An 18,838-nucleotide genomic window follows, 5' to 3' on the forward strand; every position below is an offset into this window, starting at 1 on the left:
ACTTTCCATGCTAGCATGGGTTGGACAATTTTGACTGAGGGCTGACGAACCAGATGGCTGCACCAGGCTCCAATCTTGATTTGGCAGAGTCTCTACAGCAGGATGCCCTTCCTAATGCCAACCACTACGAGAGTGTAGTGGGTGCTTTTTACGTGCCACCGGCACAGAAGCCAGTTGTCTGCTCTGGCAACGATCACGCTCGGATGGTGCTCTTGGCACCCTACCAGCACGAGGTTCAAGTGCCAGTAAGGCGACGCCGGTAATATATCACACTTGAATGGTTCCTTATATATATATATATATGGACATATGTACATATGTATTTATATATATATGTCAGGTCACTTATGAGGTTCTCATAAGTGCTACTGGTAACATGGAATCCAGTAAAACATGTTGCATGGTTGGGCTGTCGGCAACTAAACTGGCACACCCACCAGAATATCCTGGTGAGGACGGTTGCTAGAAACCCAGCAACATTACAAACAAGACCTGCTGAAAAGTCGGATGAACCTAATGCAATAGACCACGTATGCAGAATTTCTGGGATGGTGTCTGGCGTGCTGACAAACCACTGGGAGTGAGGTGCCCCTCAGCTTCTATTGAAGCATGTCTCTAGAAGAAGGTCACTTTGATATGAAACCAGATATGCAGGGAACGGCATTGGACATTTTGAGGATATTTGGTTTGTGCTAGAGATCATTGCATTCCCACATCCCTAGCCTGTGGTGCATATTGGGATCAGACATATTGCTCCAGCTTGTCTCTGGATAATGTCAATAAAATGGAGAGGGTCTATGAGGTGTCGTGCAAGCCTTATTAGACCTACAGCTCTGGACAGGCATTGCTGACCTCTGTTCGATGTGTGCTGATTTTTTCCCCCAATATCTATGTGTATATATATATATATATCATCATCATCATCATCATCGTTTAACGTCCGCTTTCCGCGCTAGCACGGGTTGGACGGTTCGACCGGGTCTGGGAAGCCAGGGGCCGCTCCAGGCTCCAGTCTGAATCTGGCAGAGTTTCTACGGCTGGATGCCCTTCCTAACGCCAACCACTCCGTGAGTGGATTGGGTGCTTTTTACGTGCCACCTGCACAGGGGCCGGAGGGTCCGGCATCGTCACGATCGGTTCGAGCATTTTAACGTGTCAGCGGCACGGGGGCAACGAGGTCCGGGGTACTTTGGGGATCGGGGTACTTTGGGGATCCAGGGTACTTTGGGGATCCGGGGTACTTAGAATGGGTAGGGGGTATGTGGAATTGCTGCAGAAAGCAGCCCGGGTCTTTGTAGTCACAGCATATCTCCAGAGATCTCGGTCCTTCGCCATTGCCTCAGTGAGGCCCAATGCTCTGAGGTCATGCTTGACCACCTCATCCCATGTCTTCCTGGGTCTACCTCTCCCCCTGATACCTTCAACTGTTTGGGAGTGGCACTTCTTCACACATCTCTCTTCATCCATCCGCAGCACATGACCATACCATCGCAAGCGTCGCTCTTGCACACCACATCTGATGCTTCTTATATCCAGCATTTCTCTCAGGATACTTACACTCTGTTTTGCGTGCACACTGACACTACACATCCAGCGGATCATGCTAGCTTCATTTCTTTCAAGTCTACGCATGTCTTCTGCAGTCACAGCCCATGTTTCATTACCGTGAAGCATGGCAGTTCGCACACATGCATCATACAATCTACCTTTTGCTCTGAGGAAGAGACCTTTTGTTGCCAGTAGGGGTAGGAGCTTTCTGAACTTTGCCCAGGCTATTCGTATTCTAGTGGTGATACTCTCTGTGCATCCACCTCCGCTACTAACTTGGTCTCCCAGGTAGCGGAAACTATCAACTACTTCTAGTTTCTCTCCCTGGAGTGTGATGGAATCTGTTTTCTGAGTGTCTGTTGTGTCTATTGTCCCTGTGCATCTGCCGCACATGAAAGCTATCTTATCTGTTAATTTCCCTTTAATGTTGCTGCACCTCTTATGTGTCCATAACTTACATTGGGTGCATCTTATGGAGTTTCTACTGTACCTTTCCTACAGGTTGAGCAGGGCCACCTACCCGAGGGGATGTGTGCTGAGTACCTCTTGCTGCTTACTAATACTTTGGTCTTTGCTACATTTATTCTAAGGCCCTTTGATTCCAACCCTTGCTTCCACACCCGAAATTTCTCTTCTAGTTCCGGTAGTGATTCTGCTATGAGAGCTAGGTCATCGGCATAGAGGAGCTCCCAGGGGCATCCCGTTTTGAATTCCTCTGTTATTGCCTGAAGGACTATGATGAATAAAAGGGGACTGAGGGCTGAGCCCTGGTGCACACCTACTTCTACCCGGAATTCTTCACTATATTCGTTGCCAATCCTAACCTTGCTGACAGCCTCTCTGTATAGAGCCTGTACAGCCCTTATTAGCCATTCTTCAATCTCCAGTTTCCGCATCGACCACCAGATAAGGGAATGGGGAACCCTGTCAAAGGCTTTCTCCAAGTCTACAAAAGCTATGTAGAGGGGTTTATCTTTAGCTAGGTACTTCTCCTGCAGTTGTCGGACCAGGAATATAGCATCAGTGGTGCTTCTACCTGGTACAAAACCGAACTGCATTTCATCTAAACAAATTCTCTCCCTAATGAGATTGGTTATGACCTTCTCTGAGACCTTCATCACCTGGTCCAACAGTTTGATACCTCTGTAGTTATTTCTATCTAGAGCATCACCCTTACCCTTGTAGCAGTTGACTATGGTGCTGCTGCACCAGTCATTGGGTATGACTCCATTGTGAACTACCTGGTTTACAATGCGGGTGACTATGGCATAGCCCACATAGCCAGCTGTTTTAAGCATCTCAGCAGTGATTCCTGATAGGCCAGGGGCTTTGCCTGGTTTCATATCCTTAATTGCCTTATCTACAAGGGAGCTATCTATTCGGGTAGCTGGTCCCTCTACTGGGTCAACATTTGGCAGGCTCTCCTCCTCCCATTCATTCTCCTCATTCAGCAGTCTTTCATAATGGCTTCTCCAAGCCTCTTTCTTTTCACTAGTAGTAAAAGCAAGTGCCCCATCATCCATGCGGACACATTTCTCTCCTATAACATCGCTATTTTCTCTGACACACTGTCTGGCAATCCGAAATACTTCAGCTCTTTGATCCTCGCGACGCTGGACATTGGCAAACTTCTTCTTTTCTGCTACATCTTTGGCAATGTATACCAGCCGCCCAGCCTCCCTTTTGGCTATCCGGTACAGTTCCCTGCTGCCCCCATCCTTCCAGGCTTTCCAGGCCCGTCTCTTTTCACAGATGGCTTTATCTACTGCACTATTCCACCACCACGTAATTCTAGGTCTGGAAGGGACTTTGCACCATCCACAGACTTGGTCTGTGGCACTCAACAAGCTGTCCCGTAGGAATTCCCAGCTACCTTCTATGTCTGACGTCTGAAGCTCCTCCTCCCTCTCATCAAATTTCTTGATGAGTATGTCCCTAAATTTCTGACCATGCGAAGGGTTCTTTAGCCTCCAAATCCTTCTTTTCTGGATTGGTTTGTTTCTTGGAGTCCTTCTGGCCTCAAGCTTAAAGTCACTGATGATTAGTCTATGCTGAGGGATACATTCTTCACCGGGAGGGTCTTTGTATTCAAGAGCAACCCTGCATCCCGTTGTCTGGTGAGGATGAAGTCTATTTGGCTAGCGGAGTCTCCTGACTGATAAGTTATAAGGTGGCAGACTGGCTTCTTGAAGTTAGTGTTGCAGATTGAAAGGTTACATGCATCACAGAATTCCAGCAGTCTAGTTCCCTCATCATTTCTGGTGCCAATACCATAGCCACCATGTACCCCAGTGAAGATACCCGATTCCCGCCCAACATGCCCATTAAAATCTCCACCTACAAAGATGAGGTCCTTGTTACTAGTCTTTGAAGTAGCCTGCAGAAGGGTATCATAAAAGTTGTCCTTCTGATCATTTGGTAGTCCCGCTTGTGGGGCATAGGCTGAGATAATCATAGCTGTGCCACTCTGTAGGACCAACCTGAGCTTAAGCACTCTATCACAAACCCTGACAACCTCTATGACCTTATCCACCCATTCCTCCGCAAGGAGAATGCCTACACCCCCTACACCTTCCGCGTTACCTTGCCAGTAGAGTTTGTACCTAAGTGCCTTGCCCGTGAGGACCCTAGCCGAAGCATCTCTCCATCTTACCTCTTGTATGCAGCATACATCAACCTGTCTTCTCTCTAGCATCTCTACAATCTCACTAGACTTGCCTGTCAATGTACCAACATTGATAGTGCCAACTCTGAAAACTGGGAAGGAGATGTGGGGGGGGGGACGGGGGGGATTCGGCGCCTGAGAAGAGGAGGGTTGTTGTGGTGGTGATAGTTTTCGTGGTATTTTTCTTTTGATCTCTCTTCCAACCTGACCACGCCGTGGGCAGGAGCTGGTGTTAGCAGTGGACATTCGTTATCGTCACTGAGTAATGTAATTAGGTAGAGGAAAGAAATACAGATATTCTAGAGTTGAGTTGGGGAGGGGGGGGTCCAGTTGAGGCGGGTAATATAGGGGAGCAACCAGTGGGGAAGGTTGGGGTAAGGAGGAACGATGGCAGGAAGGGTTGGTGTAGGTTCGTAAGAAATAAAAACGTAGGATATTACGAGGTGGGAGGGTACTAAAAGGGATGGTCGGATTGAGGCAGTGTCAGGAGGAAGCGTAAGATCGGTGGGCAGTTGATGAGCTATGGCGCTAGCAGCTTGTCTTTTCACAGTGAAAGCATATGAGGAGAAGGGGTAGTGGGGGGAGGAGGAGGGAGTAGGGCGTATCCGGTGTAGATGAGTAGGGCGTATCCGGTGTAGATGGTGAGAACAGGGTATACTGGTATTGGTGGTGGGGGTGAGAACAGTGTTCACCGGTATTGGTGGTGGCGGTGAGAACAGTGTTCACCGGTATTGGTGGTGGGGGTGAGAACAGTGTTCATCGGTATTGGTGGTGGTGGTGGTGGGGGGGGGGCACCGCCAATGGCGGAAAGATGGGAAAAGACGGATTACGGCTTGAGGTAGCCTAAGGTTAAATTTCGTAGAGAGAGAGATAGGAAAGATAAATCAAGTTATGGCGAAGGCTTGAAAGTAGCCTAAAAGGTTAAATTTTCGTAGTGAGTGAGATGGGTAAGACGAATCAAGTTATCAATGTATGAATAAACGTAGTAACAACGAATAAAAATAGTAAGATAAATTTTTAAGAACTTGCTGCGATATATATATATATATATTATACATATATTTATTTATTTATTTTATTTTCAGTATATATGTATCTTTATTCTTAGTATATATTATATATGTATTCATTTTCAGTATATTTTTATTTTATTTTTATTCGGAAGTCCAACAGTGAAGGGAAGGTGGTGAAGCAAGCAGACCTTACAGGTTGGAAGCATGTAGTGAGCGACCTGCACGTAGGTGGCCATGCTGGATATAAAATCGTCTCCTTGCCGCCCAAGACAGTGGTAAAATTCAGTTGCTGCATGGGTGTCTGAGCAGTTCCATTTGGAGAGGGCACCACTCACCTGGAGGCCGGGGAGGTTGTAGAAAAGGTGAACCAAAAATTGCCTGTCTTTCTATATCTGGTCAGATTAGCATGACTGAAACAAGATAAACACAAAATCTATGCTATTTTAGTCCAGAGATTGCTTGTACACGAAATCAAATTGAATGCTGGATCAGGAACAAACCCAACAGAAGGGGATTCTGACAATGAATGAGAGCCAAATGGAATGAGATAGGACTCTTCGAAACAAGTGAGCAATTGTTAGCCGACCAGGCAAGAGCAATTAGAGCAAAAAGGTGGTTAACGGACATGGAAATTGAAGAGATAAAAAGAAAAGTAGAAAGGAGAAATAATCCTTCACCAACAGATAACGTGCCCAGTGAGAACAGAGAAAGAAATAACGGCAGTGAAGATGTAGAACAAAGTGTAAATGTAAATGCATTCTCCACAAATTAAGCAGAAGTAATAGGAAGAGCTGTATCACAAGAATACGGTGATGACCAACAAGATGTAGAGAGGATATATTTGAGAAGACCAGGATCAAGACCCTTCCCTCCATAATCTGAGGTACATTGACCAATGCAAGATCAAGGTTGAAACCATAAAGATAAATTCAGTTCTTGGGCTGTTCCATACGAGAAATATCACTGAAACTCACAAGATTATTTGGGGTGCAGCAACTGTTGCTGCAGATAGACTTGGATAGAAAAGGAAAGAACAAACAGAACGTAAAGAACCGTTCTGGTGTAGAGGAATTTGTAAGGAACAAAGTCATTTAGGACAAGTTGATAGATTGAGAAGAGGGGAATTGCAGAATGAAAGTATAAGAATGATGCTGGAAAGGACAGATGGAATAAGAGATAAATTGTATGATGAGATATTGGAAGAAATGAAACAAAGAATTGGAGCAATCAAAGCAAAACAGGAAAGATAGAAGAAAATAATTCAAGCAGAACAGATTGTTAGAAGCATATGAGAAGTAACTGTTTCAGGAACTGGATGGGCAATTACACATAACAATGATACCAGAAGCAGAGGAAAGTAGGGCATTCTGGAGAGGGATCTGGGACCAATCTGCAGATGATAATAATGAAGCAGAGTGGCTGCATGAAATCCAAGATAGGTTAAGAAATATAGAAGGCAAAAAAGACATAAAAATAACTACAGAAATGATAAAAAAGCAGTTAAGAAAATTCCCAAATGGAAGAGCCAGGACTGGATGGGGTCCCAGATTATTGGATGAAGAAGCTGAGAGGGATCCATCAAAGGAGAGTGCAACAGCTAGATGAGTGCTCGCAGGAAGGTGCAGTACCCAGCTGGAAGACAAAGGGAAAGACATTGTTATGTGCCAAGGATCCTGGAAAGGGAAATGTTGCATCCAACTTTAGAACAATAACATGCTTTCTGCTCACGTGGAAACTAATGTCAGGTAATTTGGCTGCTGAACTGTACAGATGCTTGGGAAAAAGTGGGCTGCTACCCATTAAACAGAACGGGTACAGTAAAAGGAGCCAGGAAACAAAGGATCAGCTCTTGATTGCTAATCTAATTACCAATTAAATAAGTACCAGTTGTGCACTGGGGTTGATGTAATTGACTTAGCCACTCTCCTGAAATTGCTGGCCTTGTGCCAAAATTTGAAACCAAAATTCCAGTGATGTTTATGGTCAATAAAATAAGTACCAGTTGAGCACTGGGGTTGATGTAATTGACTTAGCCACACTCCTGAAATTGCTGGCCTTGTGCCAAAATTTGAAAGCAAAATTCCAGTGATGTTTATGGTCAATAAAATAAGTACCAGTTGAGCACTGGGGTTGATGTAATTGACTTAGCCACTCTCCTGAAATTGCTGGCCTTGTGCCAAAATTTGAAACCAAAATTCCAGTGATGTTTATGGTCAATAAAATAAGTACCAGTTGAGCACTGGGGTTGAGGTAATTGACTTAGCCACTCTCCTGAAATTGCTGGCCTTGTGCCACAATTTGAAACCAAAATTCCAGTGATGTTTATGGTCAATAAAATAAGTACCAGCTGAGCACTGGGGTTGATGTAATTGACTTAGCCACTCTCCTGAAATTGCTGATCTTGTGCCAAAATTTGAAACCAAAATTCCAGTGATGTTTATGGTCAATAAAATAAGTACCAGCTGAGCACTGGGGTTGATGTAATTGACTTAGCCACTCTCCTGAAATTGCTGGCCTTGTGCCAAAATTTGAAACCAAAATTCCAGTGATGTTTATGGTCAATAAAATAAGTACCATTTGAGCACTGGGGTTGATGTAATTGACTTAGCCACTCTCCCGAAATTGCTGATCTTGTGCCAAAATTTGAAACCAAAATTCCAGTGATGTTTATGGTCAATAAAATAAGTACCAGTTGAGCACTAGGGTTGAGGTAATTGACTTAGCCACTCTCCTGAAATTGCTGGCCTTGTGCCAAAATTTGAAACCAAAATTCCAGTGATGTTTATGGTCAATAAAATAAGTACCAGTTGAGCACTGGGGTTGAGGTAATTGACTTAGCCACTCTCCTGAAATTGCTGGTCTTGTGCCAAAATTTGAAACCAAAATTCCAGTGATGTTTATGGTCAATAAAATAAGTACCAGTTAAGCACTGGGGTTGATGTAATTGACTTAGCCACTCTCCTGAAATTGCTGGCCCTGTGCCAAAATTTGATACCAAAATTCCAGTGATGTTTCTTGTATTTATTATAATTAATAGAGATAGTGTTTACTTAGTATGTGTTAAATGTTGGTTATATTTTTCTGTTTGCTAATGTATTATACTAATAACATATTAGTATGCTCCTTCACCATCCCTACCCCTAGTTTCGACCTAGGTAAGGTAATGATCATACAGTGCAAAATATGAATGGGTAGTGTTATGCAGGTTGAATTGAAGGCTACTGTATTACTTGCTCATGAATTCTGCCAAATGTGAGCTTTCTTTTCAGGTACATGAAGCTACTGTCCACCGACGCAGGGTCTCTAGGGCCCATACTTCCCACACCCTCAGGGTTGGCACCCTCAACGTTGGCACACTGAAAGGTAGGTCTGGCGAGATAGTTGAGATGCTTGAACGGAGGTGTGTGGATATATGTTGCATGCAAGAAGTAAGGTGGAGAGGAGGTTCTGCTAGGTTCCTCACAGGCAAGGAACACAGGAAAAGATTTTCTGGGCAGGGAACACTGACGGGGTTGGAGGCGTGGGTATACTTATTGCTGAGAAATGGGTAGATAAAGTAATTGAGGTAATCAGAGTATGCGACAGAATACTTAAGATTAGATTAGCGCTTCATCATAGTTTAGCAACCATTATATCAGCCTATGCTCCTCAGTCGGGGTTACCTGATGGACAGAAAGGCCGATTCTATGACACTCTACTGCAGACTACCTCGTTGACGAACGACAGAGACCTTCTCTTTGTGGCTGGTGACTTCAATGGTCACGTTGGACGACATGCTGGGGGCTTCCATGGCGTACATGGAGGCTATGGCTCTGGTTCCCGCAACGAGGAGGGAACCAGGCTGCTGGAGTTCTGCGATGCAAATAATCTTATGATTTGTAACACTAACTTCAGGAAACCTACCAGCCACCTAGTCACCTACCGATCGGGCCAACATACCAGCCAAATTGACTACATCCTTGCCAGGCAAAGGGAGAGATGGCTACTTATAAATGCCAAAACCTTCCCAGGCGAAGAATGTACCCCACAACATAGACTGGTAGTTAGTGACTTTAGGATCAGGAGTAGGAGGACAACCAGAAGACGACCAACATGGAGAAGAAGGATCTGGAAGCTTAAGGATCCTGCGAATGGACAGAGATTTAGAGACATGTTACTTGAAGCCTTTGACGAAGTAGAAGGGGATAGAGTATCACATGGGGTAGAGGGCAACTGGACGTTTCTAAGGGACAACCTGCTGAGAGCCACAGACCAGATCTGTGGCTGGTGCAAAGTCCCCTCTCGTCCCAAGGTAACGTGGTGGTGGAACAGTGTTGTAGACAGGGCTATTAGAGAAAAGAGACAGACTTGGAAGCACTGGAAGAATGGGGGTAGCAGGGAATTGTATCAGACTGCAAAAAGGGAAGCTAGGAGACAGGTCTATCTAGCCAGAGGGGAAGCAGATAAGAAAAAATTTGCCAATGTTCTGCGCCGTGAGGACCAAAGACTGGAGGTGTTTCGCGTTGCAAGACAGTATGTGAGAGAGAATTGTGATGTGGTAGGAGAGAAGTGTGTTCGCATGGAAGATGGTTCACTTGCGCTAAACGAGAATGCAAAGAGAGAGGCTTGGAGACGCCACTATGAAAGGTTACTGAATAAAGAAAATGAATGGGATAAAGAGAGTCTGCTGAACGTTGACCCAACAGAGGGACCAGCTATCAGGGTTGATAGTTCCATGGTAGCTAAGGCAATTAGAAGCATGAAGACAGGGAAAGCCCCAGCCCATCAGGTATCACTGCAGAGATGCTCAAAATATCTGGTAGCGTCGGCTATAGCCTAGTCACCTGTATAGTTAATCAGGTGATACATGAAGGAGTCATACCCAATGACTGGTGTAGCAGCATAATAGTCAACTGCTACAAAGGTAAAGGTGATGCCCTAGATACAAATAATTACAGAGGTATCAAGCTGTTGGATCAGGTGATGAAGGTTACAGAGAGGGTCATAAGCCAACTAATTAGAGAGAGAGTTAGTTTAGATGAGATGCAGTTTGGTTCGTGCCAGGGAAAAGTACCACTGATGCTATATTCCTGGTAAGGCAGCTGCAGGAGAAATACCTAGCCAAAGATAAGCCCCTGTACCTGGCTTTTGTTGACATGGAGAAAGCCTTCGACAGGGTCCCCCGATCCCTCATCTGGTGGTCAATGAGGAAACTAGGAATAGATGAATGGTTAGTGAGAGCTGTGCAAGCCATGTACAGGGATGCTGCTAGTAAGGTGAGGGTTGGCAATGAGTACAGTGAAGAATTCCGGGTAGAGGTAGGGGTCCATCAAGGTTCAGTCCTCAGCCCCCTCCTATTTATCATAGTCCTCCAGGCAATAACGGAGGAATTCAAGACAGGATGCCCCTGGGAGCTCCTCTATGCTGATGACCTTGCTCTAATTGCTGAGTCATTATCAGAACTGGAGAAGAAGTTTCAGGTGTGGAAGCATGGTTTAGAATCGAAGGGCCTTAGAGTCAACCTAGCTAAAACCAAAGTCGTAATAAGTAGGAAGGTAGACAAATCACAAACGCCTTCAGGTAGATGGCTCTGCTCGATCTGTAGAAAAGGTGTAGGTAGAACTCTATAAGATGCACCAAGTGTAAGCTATGGACACATAAGAGGTGCAGCAATGTCATAGGAAGGCTAACTAGGAAGATGGTTTTTGTATGTGGCAGATGCTCGGGAGCATTAACCTCTGAAAATCTGCAGAAAACAACTTCCGTCACTTTCCAGGGGGAAAAATTAGAAGTAGTTGATAGCTTCCGTTATCTTGGTGACCAAGTCAGTAGTGGGGGTGGGTGTGCTGAAAGTGTAACGGCTAGAGTAAGAATAGCCTGAGCAAAGTTTAGGGAGCTCTTACCTCTGTTGGTGACTAAAGGCCTCTCGCTCAGAGTAAAAGGCAGACTGTATGATGCATGTGTACGAACAGCCATGCTACATGGCAGTGAAACATGGGCCGTGACTGCTGAGGACATGCGTAAGCTCGCGAGAAATGAAGCTAGTATGCTCCGTTGGATGTGTAATGTCAGTGTTCATAGTCGACAGAGTGTAAGTACCTTGAGAGAAAAGTTGGACCTAAGAGGCATCAGATGTTGTGTGCAAGAGAGACGATTGCGCTGGTATGGTCATGTGGCGAGATTGGATGAAGATAGGTGTGTGAAAAAGTGCCACACCCTGGCAGTTGAGGGGACCTGTGGAAGAGGTAGACCCAGGAAAACCTGGGTCGAGGTGGTGAAGCACGACCTTCGAACTCTAGGTCTCACCAAGGAAATGACCAGAGACCGAGACCTATGGAAGTATGCTGTGCGTCAGAAGACCCGGCAAGACCAGTGAGAACAATAAAAATCAAATCATATATCAGAAAGCAGGGGTTAAGTGACCCATCTGTTCGTGTCCACTGTCAGCCTCGTCTGGCACCCGTGTCGGTGATACGTAAAAGCACCATTCGCTCGTGGCCGTTTGCCAGCTCTGTCTGGCCCCCGTGTCGGTGGCACGTAAAAGCACCATCCGTTCGTGTTCGTTGCCAGCCTCGCCTGGCCCTGTGCCGGTGACATGTAAAAGCACCGTCCGTTCGTGGCCGTTTGCCAGCTCTGTCTGGCCCCGTGTCGGTGGCACGTAAAAGCACCATCCGTTCGTGTTCGTTGCCAGCCTCAGCTGGCCCCCGTGCCGGTGACACGTAAAAGCACCGTCCGTTCATGGCCATTTGCCAGCTCTGTCTGGCCCCGTGTCGGTGGCATGTAAAAGCACCATCCGTTCGTGTCCGTTGCCAGCATTGCCTGGCCCCGTGCCGGTGACACGTAAAAACACCATCCGTTCGTGGCCGTTCGCCAGCTCTGTCTGGCACCTGTGCAGGTGGCACGTAAAAAACACCCACTACACTCGCGGAGTGGTTGGCGTTAGGAAGGGCATCCAGCCGTAGAAACACTGCCAAATCTGACTGGGCCTGATGAAGCCCTCCGGCTTCACAGACCCCAGTTAAACCGTCCAACCCATGCTAGCATGGAAAACGGACGCTAAATGATGATGATGATGATGATGATATTACTTTGTCTTCAAATAATTTCCTGTATTTACCCACTGAACTCCCCAGCTCACCCCTAATCCCTCACCAACGAAATGATTTTATCTTTTTACTTTTTCATAATTTTAGTTGTGCTGGACGTTTGTAGCAGAGATCATATACTGCAAAATGTGGAGTTAGATGTTCAACCGTTCTGGGAACCATGTGAAGAAAATACCATTTCAAGCCAGCAAGTCCATGACTATTTACTACCTTCCAAGTTCCATCTGACTTTCTTACAGAAACATAAAATCATAGTTAATGACCAATTAATGAGATGGGCTGAAGTAATTTGGAAAGATTCCAAGTTTAATAAACTGAAATTAAGTTATTCTGAAGGAAATTTGAAGCAAATTGAACAACGTTTGGAAGAGTTATTAAATTCCATTATTGTTGAAATTATTGATGTTCCAACCGATATTTTTGAAGAAGTTGCTAGAACATTTAAAAGTGAAGAGGATAAGGTGTATTTTTATTTTGATAACCGAAATTTCCAAGCTAATATTTTGGGATTTAATAAAAGTAACGTGATTAAAATGAAAAACAGACTTTTGGATACTTTTAGAAGGAAATGTGAGTTTAATTTAAATATTCATGAAAGACGTATTCTATCTGGTCACAGATTTTTTGAGCAGGCAGAAAGACAATTTGAAGGTCTACAAGTCAGAATTCATGGTAACAAAGTTGTTTTTGAATGCCAGTATTCCAAAGTAGCTAATTGTCAAAATAGTATGTATAAAATTCTTCAATCAATGGTTAAATCTGAATTGTGTTTGCCTTAAATACTGGAATGATCATAAATAAAAAACCAGTGAAAGAATATCTTGATGACAAACTGAGGAACAAGAATTGTATTGGTTCATGGGAAACGGGTGATGGTGATTCAGTAATACTTATGCAAGTGATAAAACACATCTTTCACTTTTGGAAATAATTCTGAAACAAACTTTTGTTGCCAATACATTGAATTTTATTGATAAAATTAAGGATACTCCAAATTATGGAAAGTGGCTGACATTTGTTGAAAAACTAAAAGAAGAGTTTCCAGATTTCCATTTTATTGGAGAAAATTCTATTGTTGCTATTGATGCTGTAGTTAATGCTATAAAAAACAAAATTGCTAACTTTAAGCAATCTTTAACTTATGAATCTTATATATTGATGCCTCTTGAACATTTCCTCTTTCTTAAGAGTTCAAAGAACAAGAAATCAATGACTTTGGTGCGAAAAATAAAATTAAGAATGTGTGTCTCAAAGATTATAAGTTACACCTGGAAGGAACACAAGAGCAAATTAAAAAACTGGAAACATTTATAGAAAATTTAAGAAAGGATACCAGCTCACAAGAAGTGAAATTAGAAATGTTTAGATTTCGAGAATTTCTGCAGAGTGAAGAAGGAAACACTTTCTTGTGTGAAATGCAGAAGAAATCTGAGAGTATAATATCTTTAAATTCAGATTTAGGAAGTGAAACAGACGGAATACTAAATTTTGTGTATAAAAACTGTGAAATAGTGTTGAAGGAAGATGACATCACGACTCTGGACACAGATGCTATTGTTAATGCTGCAAATGGTAAATTGGATCATAAGGGAGGAATTGCGGCAGCCATTGTGCAGAAAGGTGAGTAATACCATTTTTTATAGTTCATGTTTCTTTTAGATCCAAGTGTGGTTGAGAGGCTTGCTTCCTGACCATGTGGTTTCAAGTTCAATCCTACTCAGCATTTTGGACAAGTGTCTTCTATTATAGGTCAATAGTTGGCCAAAGCCTTGGGAGTGGGTTTCGTTGATAGAAACTGAAAGAAGCTCATTGTATATACATACATACATATATATATATATATATATATATATATATATATATATGGGGGGGGTAACCAGGTGTAAATGAACATCACCATCACACATTTTTTACTTATTATATATTGTTCATTCATTTTTATACTTTTTGATATCTAGTTATACGTTTTATAAAAATATATTTGTTATTTATGTTTTGGTTTATGTCTATCACTGTTTGAGTTGCATAATATTGTGCCATTTCCAGTCTTCCATGAAAAACATGTCTGACCATGGAAAAATATTCCCTCATTTGGAAACATGTGGCAATTGGCTACAAGAAGGACATCCAACAATGGACATTAAAATACGGTGGTGGTGAATTGTTTATAGATTTGAGACACTTGATCACTGACCAGTCCCCAAAATCTGGATAATTATAAATGATTGCAGCAATGTTACATTCCATTTAAAGAAACTTATGTCTGATGCAATGCTGATCTCTTCTTCTGTTACACTCCATTCCATACCACTTGTGTCTCTCATGCTTCTATGTAGTTGCTCATCCTACTTTCCCCTCTCTTATCTCCTCTCTATCACTCACGTTCATCATTCCTTGCCATGTTACTCTTCCTCTTATCTTTATGTCCTTTTTTCCCCTTCATTCTTAAACTCTCCTACCATTATCAACTGCAAATGTTTGCCAAGTCCTGAACTGCCCTTAACTACAATTCAAAAAATATTGTCGTTCAGGTTTGGAAAACATCCCCTCCCTCCAAATGTCCCCACCACCTACATGACCTACAAGCCTGTAGCTCTTTCCCTTCTCGTGTCACTAAACCTGAATTCGCCCTTTGCTCTTCCCTACACTGCCATACATTCCCTTCCTCTCTAGCACCACCATCTTCACTGGTGCTCACGACTGCTCCTTCCATATCATTGATTCCTTCTCTTGCACCTTCCGTAATCTGATTTACTCCATCCCCTTCACTCTTTGCCATTCCCCATACATTGGACCGACTGGTTGCTGCCTGTTTGATGAACACCTTCACATCATCAAGCTCTGTAATGACCCCCTGGTCTTGTGCCATTACTGCTTCATTGCTCATTCCCTGCAACATCTGTTCATGTTCAGACTGGCTTTGTAACAAATGCCACCCAGACTCCTGTCTCCATATAGAACGGGAAATAATTCTCCTTCTCTGTAGTCAAGTCTCTTACAGTCTAAATTCTGCATCCCTTTTCATTTCAAACCCTCCTTCACCTACAAACCACCCACTACTTACATTCCCAGTGTCCCCTCAACATCTACCCACCCACACACACACCTACTCTACACTGTTGAACTCATTACCCAACACCACATTCAAACAGCATGTACACACATCCACATGCACTCATTCCTTCTCCTCCTCCTTTGCCCACACTGGCACCCACCCACCCCTCATGCTACCCATCCTCACGCTTATAACAGCAACTATATCATAACACACCTACACTTCCCAACACCTACCACTTTCCTCACCCATCTTCCACCAAACACCTCTATCCAGTTTCACACTTAACACATTGAATCGGATGTCTGATAGTTTCATAAATATACACACAAAAATAGAAAGCAGGGGCGCACACACATACACACACTCACACAAGATATGCACTCAATAGCTTCATATATACACACACACATCTACACATACACGCATAAACACACACTTCTACACATAAACTCACAAACACACACACAGTGTACATGCACACAATAGCTATATATATACATCCTCTTGCTTGCACACACAGTTGCATTGCATAAGCCTTATACACACACACATAAACCAAAAGGATGGACTTACATACACACATGCATAGATACTTATACACAGTACTCACACACATGTGTGCTCACATACACGTGTCAAGTTCATAGTTGTCTCCCTTGTCACTAGCACTTCAAGTCAGCTCTCATAGATGTCTCCCTAGGTTGCCAGAACCACTCACATCTTCAGCAACCTCTTCCTCCTCTCATCATTTCAGCTTGTAGTGACACTCTGACACAAGTTTCTCCTCTTCTCTCTCTCTTCTGCTATTCCTTCTGACAAAGAGTAGGCTCAGAATGTTAGACACTTCCTAATTTCTCTAAGCATAAAGTTGATACACTTCTGCTGTGGAGGTCAGGTCTTCTTGAGCACAGCAAGCCACCAGGTATCTTGGTCCTTTGTCATCTCATCCAAAAGGTTCACCATTCTAAAGTTGTTCTTCAGTACTTCGTCCTGTTTTCCTGGGTCTCCCTCTTCCACAAGCCCCATCCACTTTGAATGAACGGCACTTCTTCGTGGAGCTGTCAGCATCCCTCCACATCACATGACCAAACCAGCACTGTCTTCTCTCACACACAGCATCTAATTCTTCTTATGCCAAACTTCTCAATACACTAACACTCTGTTGCATATATATACATATACACACTTGTGTGTGTATATATAGAAGTAACGTATTATAGAATTAAAATATAATACATATATTGATATAATATATCACAATATCATTATCATCATTGCTTAATGTCCGTTTTCCATGTTGGCATAGGTTGGTCAGTTTGACTGAAAAAGGCAGCAAGTGGGCAGAAACGTTAGCACGCGAAATGCGTGATGGTATTTCGTCTGCCATTAAGTTCTGAGTTCAAATTCCGCCGAGGTTGACTTTGCCTTTCATCCTTTCGGGGTCGATTAAATAAGTACCAGTTATGCACTGGGGTCGATATAATTGACTTAATCCGTGTGTCTGTCCTTGTTTGTCCTCTCTGTGTCTAGCCCCTTGTGGGCAGTAAAGAAATAGGTTTGACTGAAAACTGGTAAGCCAGGGGATTGCATCAGCTACCAATCTGATTTGGCAAAGATTCTACGGCTTGATGCCCTTCCTAATGCCACCCACTCTGAGAGTGTAGTGGATGTTTTTTACATGCCACTGGCACGGATGCCATTGGCCTGACACTGGCATTGGCCATGACTACAGTCTCACTTGTTTTGACAGGTCTGTACAAGCACGGTATCTTACCAAAGGTCTCGGTCACCTGTGACTGCTTCCATGTGACCCAATGCTCAAACGGTGCTTTTTGTGTGCCACTGGCATCAGCCATGACTATGGTTTGACAGGTCCTCACAAGCTCAGCATATCACCCAACATCTGAAGGGTGCTTTATATGGGCCAGTTATGCTACAATGGCATTGGCCATTACTCCAATCTCACTTGGCTTGACAGGTCATCTCAAACATCACATATTGTCAAAGATCTTCGTCACTGCCTCTGTCAGGTTCAAAGTATGAAGGTCATGCTTCACCACCTCATCCCATTTCTTCCTGGATCTACCTCTTCCACATGTTCCCTCCACTGTTAGGGTGTGACACTTCTTCATACAACTGTCCTCATCTACATGCATCACATGACCATACCAGTGCAGTCATCCCTCTTGCACACAACATCTGATGCCTCTTATCCCTAACTTTTCTTTCAAGATGCTTACACTCTGTCAAACATACACACTGACATTGCACATCCAGTGAAGCATACTGGATTCATTTCTTTCAACCCTACATATGTCCTTGGCTCTCACAGCCCATGTTTCACTGCTATGTAGCGTAGCTGTTCGCACACAGGCATCATACAATCTTACTTTCACCTTTGGTTGCCAGCAGGGTCAGGAGCTCTCTGAATTTTGCCCTGCCATTTTTATTCTCACTGCTACACTCTCAGAGTATCCACCTCCACTGATGATTTGGTCACATAGATAACAGAAGCTATCTACTACCTCTAGCTTAGACCTCTGGCATTTGATGGAGTCTCTTTTCTGTACATTTCTAGTGTTTATCGTACATGTGCCTACTCCACACACACAAACTTTTTTCCCTGTTAATCTTCCTTTGATATTGCTGCACCTTTTATGTGTCCATAGCTTACACCAGGTACATCTTACGGAGTTGCTACCTATGCCTTTTCTTCAGATTGAGCAGGGATATTTGGAGGGATTTGTGATTTGTCTGCCTTACTGCTTTCAGTTTTGCCTGGTTAACTCTAAAGCCCTTCAATTCTAGACCTTCTTTCCATACCTAAATATATTAATTTATGATATATATTAACATATTTTAGCATGTATTAAACAGAAACTTAAGAAAACAAATATCTTTGCAGGTGGGTTTGAAATTCAAATTGAATCTAACAAAATTATGAATCGAAGAAGGAGTGAACTGAAAACTGGAGAAGTAGTGTCAACTAAAGCTGGAAAACTCAAATGCAAGACTATCATTCATGCTGTTGGACCCGTTTGGAATAATGGACGAACCCATGAAATTTTTTACCTTTCAAGAGCTGTTCAAAATTGTTTGGCATTCCTTGAAGAAAAGTCTTATACATCAATTGCAATTCCTGCCATCAGTACAGGTAAGAATTTACCATTTTTATTCTGTTCAAATTATTTGGTATAGAAATAGTAATTACACTATTTAGTGTATAGCAAGGCAACTATCCTGTCCTTCTCTCATGCTCTAACCTTTCCCCTGGCACCCATCCACTTCCCTTGGTTTCACTCCCCCTCTCAACTAAAAGCCTTTGTCTTGCAAGTAACTTGGCCATCCCACAGGTGCTTTTTACGTGACACCAGCTCCTGTGACGGTGTCACATAAAAAGCACCCAGTGCATTCTCTAAAGTGGTTGGCATTCTGTAAAGGAAGGGCATCCAGCCATAGAACCTATACC

At 43.5% G+C, this 18,838-nt stretch overlaps 2 protein-coding genes across 2 annotated transcripts in view; both read left to right on the forward strand.

Moving 5' to 3' along the window:
• Window positions 1-12,852, forward strand: part of LOC115229622 — a 43,091-nt gene extending 30,239 nt beyond the window's left edge. The window contains exon 6 of the mRNA XM_036499273.1: window positions 12,399-12,852. The gene's annotated coding sequence lies outside the window, so the exon portion shown is untranslated. The remainder of the gene's footprint in view (window positions 1-12,398) is intronic.
• Window positions 12,853-13,251: 399 nt separating this feature from the next.
• LOC115229623 (protein mono-ADP-ribosyltransferase PARP14-like) overlaps window positions 13,252-18,838 on the forward strand; it is a gene marked incomplete at its 3' end in the record, with an annotated part of 47,590 nt that continues 42,003 nt past the window's right edge. Inside the window, exons 1-2 of the mRNA XM_029799949.2 lie at window positions 13,252-13,931; window positions 18,275-18,523. Coding sequence (XP_029655809.1) covers window positions 13,670-13,931; window positions 18,275-18,523 — 511 coding nt within the window. The remainder of the gene's footprint in view (window positions 13,932-18,274; window positions 18,524-18,838) is intronic.

This window comes from Octopus sinensis, unplaced genomic scaffold, assembly GCF_006345805.1.
Source record: "Octopus sinensis unplaced genomic scaffold, ASM634580v1 Contig13273, whole genome shotgun sequence".
Taxonomy (NCBI): domain Eukaryota; kingdom Metazoa; phylum Mollusca; class Cephalopoda; order Octopoda; family Octopodidae; genus Octopus; species Octopus sinensis.